The sequence below is a fragment of the Bactrocera latifrons genome, unplaced genomic scaffold (assembly GCF_001853355.1).
Source record: "Bactrocera latifrons isolate USDA-ARS-PBARC rearing strain unplaced genomic scaffold, ASM185335v1 scaffold_495, whole genome shotgun sequence".
Taxonomy (NCBI): domain Eukaryota; kingdom Metazoa; phylum Arthropoda; class Insecta; order Diptera; family Tephritidae; genus Bactrocera; species Bactrocera latifrons.
The window spans coordinates 21,006-30,978 of NW_017537151.1; the positions used below are offsets into that span (position 1 = coordinate 21,006).

At 37.9% G+C, this 9,973-nt stretch overlaps 1 protein-coding gene across 1 annotated transcript in view; it reads right to left on the reverse strand.

Moving 5' to 3' along the window:
- LOC108973625 (voltage-dependent calcium channel type D subunit alpha-1-like) overlaps window positions 1–9,973 on the reverse strand; it is a gene marked incomplete at its 3' end in the record, with an annotated part of 34,866 nt that overhangs the window by 19,993 nt on the left and 4,900 nt on the right. The window contains 1 exon segment of the mRNA XM_018941002.1: window positions 460–820. Within this exon segment, the coding sequence (XP_018796547.1) occupies window positions 460–820 (361 nt within the window).

The following is a 9,973-nucleotide window of genomic DNA, read 5'->3' on the forward strand; positions in this document are numbered from 1 at the left end:
AAATGATCAGAATGAAGAAAAATCAACAGGAGGAACGCATATCATTATATGGAGATAGACTAAGACATGACCCTATTTCATTCAATCATTTATAACTCAAGACAATATTGTCAGTAAGATTCATTATTTATTTATTCATTTATTATTTTATTGTAACTTCGCAATATTGATATTATTGAAACTTATAATAATAAGTATATAGATGTTGGGAGAGTTCATAAACTGATAAATTTCCGACACCAACCTATAATATAGTATGTCTAGAAATACACTTTAACTTGTGATTGTATAAAATAATATAATTTACCATTCAGCGTATCTGACTGCTTACTTTTTTACTACTTAATCGGAACTTATGAAAGGGATGAACAAAAAGTGAAATAAAAAAATTTTCGTAAAGCAGCACAGTGTCGTCATTAACTAAATTAATTTTAGGTATAAAGGCATTATTATACTTACTGTAATGAAGATGCCGTATGATATTGTTTAGGAACCAAATCGAAACATTTTTCCGAAAAATGGTTTGTTACATGATCGATGTTATCAACGATTTTATTTGGTCCGTAGTAGAGAAGTGAACCCCGCGATATGTCAATTTCTTGACTGCTGTTACTTATCTCATTTTGTTTTTTAAAGCAAAGTTGACGTTGACGCAACAGAGTTCCTTCTTGGGTAATAGCATTTATATTGTTGGTTTGATTAACTGTGCCAGTTTTTAGATTACTCGGTATACAAGTATTACAACTATTAAGTTTACACTTCCGGTCGAGGTCCTTTAAAATTCGTTTGGGACTCGGCTCATGTTGTCCATATATCTCATCTGGGGAAAAAGTCGAAATTAACATGTTTTAAATTGGCCTTTTGGTTTTATAGATATACTAACTGACCCGGAAAAAGTTGTTTTACTTTTTCGTTACTTTTAGGAAAGATTTTTAAAAATAACTAGCACTATAAGTGTTTATAATTGAAAGAAGAATGAAGAGCCCTACACTATTAAAGAATATTTCGTTTAAGTTAAAAAATTATTCTTTATTACAGTAATTAAGTACATGTATGTATATTAAGTTAAAATTATGATAGCTATCGAAAACAGCTAATTTTTCTACAACTAATTAATATAAATAAAGAAAGATTAAATTTTCAAAGCATTGGAGTGTACACTATTTTTGATCAGTCTGTCTTTAGCGAATACAAACAAACTGGAGTGTTTTCCTTCACGAGAACATGTCACCTAAGTTGTGTATGAGAAAAACGTGGTGTACCCAAATGTAAACCACAAAACGACAATGTTTGGAATTGTGAAAGCCAATCTAATCTGCAATTGAGTGGGTTTGAATTCAATTGCCTAATTTGTATGATTCATGGCGATTCGTAGCTTTACCAACGAATTCATAAACTCAATTGGACAATTCACACTTTCCTTGGGATAGACATATGACAATAAGTTACCTTTAAATATTTTTTTGCTCCCAAAACTACTCTTTCTACTAACCATTTAAATTTTTTACATATTTTGTGTGTACATCGATAAGAATATTTTTAGAATTGACGATTCTGCTGAAATTAATCTGTAAAGAATGCAATAATTTCACGTACAGCAAAAGGTTTATTGCCAATATCAAAAGTTGTTTTGACAAAGTATCGAAAGAAGGATCTTGAAGCAGTCGCGATTATTTTTAATAAGCGTTAATTTCTTCAGTGTGTTATACTGCTTCACCGCTGTGACCAGGGACGATTGTTTTTTTATTCGACGGTATAATACTGCGCTTCACAATTTATATCCATATTGATTAAGTCAGATGCACTTCGATTTGGTGAACTCACATTGATACGATCTATTGGTAAATTCTATCTATATATTCTATTTCTACAACTGCTGCCTCCATAGGAGTGAACTACAAGGTGTTTATGAACAGATCCTCGATGAATTAGTCCAGGACGTCCTTACAACTACAGCAAATGTGATAGCAGGCGACTTTAATGCGTGGGAAATCAAATGGGGTAGTAGGAAGAGAAACAGGTGGGGTAATGCTCTGCTCAAAACGTTCGTCTTACTTGATGCTGTGCTACTAAATACGGGAGATATAAATGCCTTCGAGAAGAATGGCCGCGGATCAATTATAGATATTACGTTCGCCAGAAACTCACTGGATCGATCTGCACATTGGAAAGCTATCGCCTTGTCATTATGCATGAAAGCAGCAAAACCAAGGCAGTCTAAAGAATCCACGGAATAAGAGATGGAAGGTGGAAACGCTAGATGGGAACATCTTCAACCTCATGCTGGATGAAAATTGGGTAGCTGGACTGACTGACCAACAAGCTGAAAGTCACGTAAGTAAAGCTTGCGACGCGACCATGTGTAGAAAAAGACAAAACGCACCTCGAAGGCCCGCATACTGTTGGTACGAGAAGATTAGCGCACTAAGAAGCGAGTGTCATAAAGCGAGGCGCCTCTCCCAAAGAAGCTTAGGTACGCCAGAACACACGAGGCTGCGAGAATACTTTAAAACAATGCAAATTAGTTCAAAAAGGCTATTAAAAGAAATAAGACCTTAAGCTTCAAATAACTATGCGAGAACGTAGATGAAAATTAGTGAGGCGGTGCCTTAAATAATAATGGCAAAAGTCAAAGGTGTAAAAACCAGGCACGAACTTGTGCAACACTGCTAGAAAAGGTGGTGAAAAGGCCTTTCCCTTCGCAAAAGCAGCAAAGAGCAGAATTTTAGTCAATCGACGAGGAGGAGGTAGTAGAAGTGGCGGAAAAACTAGGCGCTTAAGATTGCAGTTAAACATAGCAAGACGGCCTTCGCTGAAATTTTTTCTCGGTGTCTAAATGAAGGTGTTTTCCTAAAGTATGAAAGTAGCAGGGCCTGATCCTCCCCAGAAACCAGCGCGGAAGCCAAATGCGTATCAACCACTTTGTATTATCGATACGACGGAAGAAGCAGCGCCTGGTCCTCCTCCAGAAACCAAACAAACCGGCGGGCAAGCGATGGCCAAAATATTGGAGAAGTTGATCTGCACCCGTTTGGAGCTGCCTGGCTTGTCTGATAACCAATTCGGAAAATTAACGGACATTACGGCCAAGGCTATAGAGGGAACGAGGTGGATGCATGGTGCTAAAAAATATTGCGCAGTTGTCACACCTGACGTGAAAAATGCTTGACGTGAAAAATGCTTTTAATTCTACATCCTGGCCACATATAATTAGGGCTTTAGAGAAAAGAAGCACGCCGCGATATCTGCTAAGGAGAACTAGTAGCTGTCTGCTAATCTAACCCCGTTTGGATCGGTGAATGTCAATTTGTGTGTGTCGTCACTGGAGCAACGCAGCACAGCAGCTGTAGTGACAGCGACCCTGTCAATAATAATGGCTAACTCTGGTGTCCCTAGTCAATGTTGGAGAGTCTTACTAGCTAAAGTCAGTCAGTCAACCCTGATGTATGCGGCCCGGTCTAACGACTGACGAGCGAAAAGAGGAGAGGCAGGTGAGCCTCGAAGAGTGGCAAAGACAATGGAACGCGACAGAAAATGGAAGATGAACGAACAAGCTCATTAAGAACGTATCAGCCTGGATTGAGATATAACACGTGGAGACAGACTTTTTCTGACGCAATTCTTCACAGGCCACGGCTGTTTTAGGGAATACTTTTACAGATTCGGCCACGACGATAACACAAAATGTTCATTCTGCAGCAGTGCCGATAAAAACGCCGAGCATATATTTTTCTTTTGCCCGATAAAACCTGACAACATTATAAGCCACATGCTGCAATCAAACTTGGTATGGACGAAAATGAAAGAGTGGACCGCAATAGCGATCCACGAACTCAGTATAAGAGAACGACAGCGAAGAAGCTTAAGACAGGCTAAATTATCCCGAAAGGAGTTTGTGAAGAGCCATTCTTCTCCAGCTTGGTCCTCCGAAGTAATACCTAACGGCGATCCCTCATGTCCAAATACAAGCTAACGCAGCCGGAGAAAAGGGTTTTGTACGTAGGCGTACTGCTATGCAAGTCCAGATAATACTAATTGTATTGTCAAGACGGGACAAGGGCTAAGGCAAGTAATACCTTGTGGCATTTGCTACAGTGGCCATTTAAAGGAGCGCAAGTTTGGTGTGGGATTCGTGGTGAGAGAGAGACGTAGTCGAATACTATCATTCACTCCAGTGGATGAACGTCTACCCACATTCCGCATCCAAAGCGAGGTCACTTAACATATCGCTGAATTTCGTCCACGCCCCGACGGAAGAAAAGGACGATGGCCCCAAAGATGCCCTCTATGAGCGCTTGGAGCGCATCTATGAAAGCTGCCCCGTCACGATGTCAAAATCGTTTTTGGCGACTTTAACGCCAGGGTGGACGAAAAAGGTATCTTTCGCGCAAAAGTCGGTAAGCCTCCACGATGAAATATCCGAAAATGGGTTGAGATTGATCGACTTCGCCGGGACCCGAAATATGGGAACCTGTAGTACTCGATTCCAGCATAAGAAAATACACTAAGCTACCTGGCTGTCTCCGGATCGAAAAGCCACCAACCAAATTAACAATGTTGTAATAGACACGTCTCCAGCGTTCTAGACATGCGTACGCTCCGAGGTCCTAACATCGACTCGGATCACTATCTTGTTGCAGCCAAGACTCGCACCCGTCCCTGTGCAGGAAAAAACGCACTTCAACAAACACAAGAAAGTTTCGACGTCTAGAAGCTCCAATCACAACAAACGATTTTCCACTCGACCTGCTGTTCTGCTCCCTGAGAGCACTAGTCAACAACGCGGTATATGGTAACTGTGGGGCGGCATTTCAAGCCCCTTACGAACAGCTACAACCGAGACCATTGGTTTTCGGAAAATCTAAAAGAACAGCTGGTACGACGAGGAATGGCGGGTCGGGATGAGATAGATACCGCGAGTTGAAGAGGGAAGCAGGAAGCATTTGCTGACAAAAACAGAAAGAGGCCGAAATGGTAGGTATGAAGAGCTTGACAAGCTGGCCGACAAGAGTAATGCTCGAAAATTCTACGAAAAGATGCGGCGATTAACAGAAGGTTTCAAGACCGGAGCATACTGTCGTAGAACCTTTAAAGATGATCTAGTGACCGATGCTCAGAGCATACTAAAATTATAGAGGAAACACTTCTCCAGCCTACCGAATGGCAGTGAAAGTACAATATCAGGAGAAGCCGAACCCGATTCCCCAATCGATAACGATGGAGCAGACGTTTCATTGCCCGACCATGAAGAAGTTCATATAGTAATTACAGCAAAGCGGTAGATGCCAATGGATTGCCGGCCGAGTTATTCAAACACGTCAACGAAGAACTGATAAGGAGAATGCATCACCTTTTTTGTAAAATATGGTCGGGCGAAAGCATGCCCATCGATTGGAATTTAAATGTGCTCTGCCCAATCCACAAAAACGGAGACCCCACAATCTGCGCCAACTACCATGGGATAAGCCTCCTCAACATCGCGTATAATGTTCTGTCGAGGGTATTGTGTGAAAGATTAAATCCCACCATCAACAAACTGATTGGACTTTATGAGTGTGGCTTCAGACCTGGAAAATCAACAACCGACCAGATATTCACCATGCGCCAAATCTTGGAAAAGACCCGTGAAAGGAGAATCGACACTCATCACACGTTCGTCGATTTCAAAGCTTCTTTCGACAGCTCGAAAAGGAGCTGCCTTTATGCGACGATGTCTGAATGTGGTATCCCCGCAAAACTAATACGGCTGTGCAAACTGTCGTTGAAAATGAGAAAAGGCGACTCTCTTTCGTGTGACTTCTTCAAAATACTTCTGGAGCAAATAATTCGAGCTGCAAACTTAATGGAGCAGGTACAATCTTTTATAAGAGTGTTCAGCTGCTGGAGTATGCTGATGGACAAGGAAGCAACGCAAAGGGATCTAGGGGTGAACGAGGGCAAGACGAAATATCTCCTACCAGCAAACAAACAGTCTTCGTACCAATAGTCACAACTTCGAAGTTGTAGATCATTTCGTATATTTTAGAACCAGCATCAACACCAACAAGAACGTCAGCATCGAAATCTAATGCAGTATATCTCTTGCCAACGGTGCTACTTCGGACTGAGTAGGCAATTGCAAATTAAAGTGCTCTCTCGACGAACAAAAGCCAAACTCTATAAGTCACTCATTATTCCCGTATTGCTATATGGTGCAGAGGCGTGAACGATGACAACAACTGATGAGTCGACTTTGCGAGTTTTCGAGATAAAAGTTCCGCTTAAGATTTACTGAAATTATATGAATTACTTAAAGTAATTATTAACATAATTTTTTGCACAAAAAATTTTTTTAAACAAAACACTTGAATTTCATTCAAGTGAACAGTTTTAGTACGGTAACAACGAAATTCTGTATATCTGCTGTTTGATATGTCGATGCCGTCTTCAAATGTGCCTGAATGAAGCTGGCTTCAAGACGACATTTGCAGACAGGAAAATTTCGGAGTCATGCAGTCGTCAGATTACAAAATCAAAGGTTCCCACTGAAAAATAAATTAACACTTATTACAGCCTCCACTACAATAGAGACATAAATAAAACAAAAAAATAAATATTTAAAAATTGTGTAGAGAGTTAGAAAAACTATACCGGCTTTGAGACATCTAGGGGTATAACTGATTGATTGATAGAACTATAATTGTATCTATAATTATTATATTCGAATGCTGTCTTGTGAATCTGTGGATAGAACGAATTAATATAAAAATCAGGAGTTAATCGTATAAGAGTGAAAATTGTAAGTATTTTTCTAGGCTGAATCAACAAAAAAGAAAAACAAAAGATATTGTCCAAAAAAAAATTATAATTGGGGTGAACGGGGCTTTATATTTAGGGGTATAAAGATTGGATGAAATGGATGTTGGCTTATTCTCAGTCCTACCCTATAAGAACTAGGAGAAGGACTGAGAAGACAGCATTTGCCTTTGGTATTAAACTAATGATAGGTCACAAATTGACTGATATTTTCAGTACAAGTCTGCTAGAATAACAAAAACCATTATATGGAGTAAGGAAGGCATTGTGTGGAAATATTTCACACATTTTCCGCATTAAACTACGAATATTATATCCACCATTATATGCTCACTCAATTTTAGTAAGATATCTTACAAATTGACAGATATATTCGATATAATGCCAACCGTAAGTCTGAAACTCATAGGATGAAATGAATCAATCCATCAATTTATCAACCTTTCGCACCACGACGTACTATTACCAAACAAAGCTGCACTCTGAGTTTCAATGAGAGACCTCACAGATTGACTAATTTACATCCGTAGGTTGCCTTTTATATTTTGTAGTCGAAAAAGTCTTTTCGTATGTCTAATAAAACTAAAATTAATTTTTTTACCATTTTTTGTACCATTTTGGTCGAACACTTTTTAAACATTGGCTGTGGTACTTTATTTTTATTAAATATATTTACAACGGTTTTAATACCAAAACCGCATTCTTCCAATGCTTCTTCCACTTCACTAGAGTCTACGGCGGACATATACCCCTAATTGCAAGCCATTAGATCTCTTCAGTTGATACGAATAATAGTTGTTATTTTTATTCTTATTTGGTGTGCCAAATTGACATTTTTTAGGATTGACCGCTGACTTTGAAGGACTTAATTCCCTTTTTTTATTAACGTAGCGGGCAATGCCAGTTTGTACAGACGCGCCTTATTTTATTGGTACATTCTCACTTTGCGTTATGATTTTCTTCGTTGCCTGGGCGCTTGCCGGTACCTGCAGATTTGTTGCTGTATGCGCATTTGTTGTGGCCCGATAGTTGTTTTCTGCTGCTTCTGCCGACTGCGTCCTTTGCTTTGTTCCTTTTTATTACCAGCAGTTGTTATTGTTGTTGGGTCAACAAAGCTGAAGTAGGCATTTAAGGAATACCTACGGCCTTGCTGGTGAGGCTGCGAAGCACTCATTATTTTTTTTTTTATTTTTTTTCAATTTTTTATTCGTTACTACTACTACTACTATTTGTTTATGTTTATTATTATTAATTTGTGTGCACTGTTCTTTATATGTTTTGTTTGTTTGCAATTTAATAAATTGTTGTTTTTTTTTAACTCTTTGTTTGATTATTATTATTTTTTATTTTATTTTTTTTTTTTTTKTTTTTKAATTYAGAATTCACGGAGCGAATTAAATAAGCATGTCACTCTCTATCTATAATTACTCGAATAAGCTTTCGGATTTAGGACAATATTCTAAAGATATTATTAAAATAAATAAGACACGAAATCTTAATATCTCAAGTAATATGTGAAGTATTCACGTTGAATTTCAAAGCGCATGTTGAAAAAGCCTATAGCACAGCAGCTGTAGTGACAGCGACCCTGTCAAGAATAATAATATGTGAAGTATTCACGTTATATCGTTTGTGCCTTTTTCTGTAAATGAATAGACAAATATGTAAATATCAATTGTTTAAAATGTTAAGTGTTATATCGATTTCCGATGGCACTAAAAGCAGGTCCTCTACTGCTGTAGTGACTTCGGTCGTCCGGTCTAAAAGACATTATCCCTGCAATGGCCTATGGCCAAAAAATAAAACTAACAACCAGAGTTTTTGAAAACTCAGTAGAATTTTACCGAAAATTTTGAACTTTTTTACAGTCAAAACTCAATTGTTTATAGGATCATAATACTGTATAAAGAACTATATACAAAATATGCAAAAAAATTGTTATAACTACATATTGTAGTATAAAACAAAGTGGCTGATGTATGCTTAAATCTTTAAAACTATGAAATGGATTTTGATTCAGTTTTTTAACGGATAGAGTTATTGAAGAGGAAAGTTTAGATGCATAATAACATTCATTAAATAGTGCAAAAATACTGTTATTTTTGAGGTTTTAAATGTGATGTCGTAAATAATTACATTTTTTCCGCTTACATTGCAAACGCAGGCTGAAGTCTACGAAATTTATCAAAATAATGCACTAAGTATTTCCCCGATGGTATATGTCTATCTCTTATGGATGTGGCTTGATATTCTTATATTAATGGGATTCTCTTGCTCTTGCAAAACCTTGCATGCCGCTTTTGATAGTTGTCAGTGAAAACTCATCGAAACACACATTGTAGGTCCGAACGACTTAGATTCCACAAATATGTTTTCAAAATGTTTTCAATGTCGGTCCGAACATTGTATTACAATATATATAACTCGGAATGGCTGAACCGATGTAGCTTAGAACTAGGGACATATTTAGGATGTATGCTGAAGGTCAATACAATTCATAAATACCAAAATTCTGTTTCAAATCATGAACATGTCTTCAAAATTCATGTAATGGTCATTCGAAAATTGAAAAAAGAAAGAAATAAGGAAGCACAGAGCTAATGCGGGAGAACACTAATTTTCAGCAACAAAAATGGCATTAACATTGAAGAACGTAAACGCATTCGTAACAAACCAAACGCGACATCTGAAAATAGCGGAATAACTGCGGTGTTGATAAAAAGGTCTATTATAATTTAAGATATACCGAAATATTTTCGAACCATTGAACAGAACAGTACAATATTTAAACGATGAAGTATATAAGTTCACTTTCAAGATTATCCTTATTCAAATGTAATGCAACAGCTAAGTATTAGGAATGATGGAATAGAACTCCAACCAAATACGCAGTGCAATGGATCATGACTGGCTCAGTAATGAGGCAATGAATATTATACCACGTGCAAGTCAAAAGACTGATGCCATAACCACGTCACCCGACTTTTCCATCTTTCCACAATTGAGTACTGATTCTAGGCTTACTGTCGATTGGACTCTGGTGGGAAATGTTTCTATTGTCGGTTTTATTACGATTAACCCCCTCATGCCCGACGCTGCCTATAGGCAACATTGTACTTATGCTCTTATAACTCCCGTTATTCTTAATATTTTCGATAACGGATGTTTTTGTGCAGTA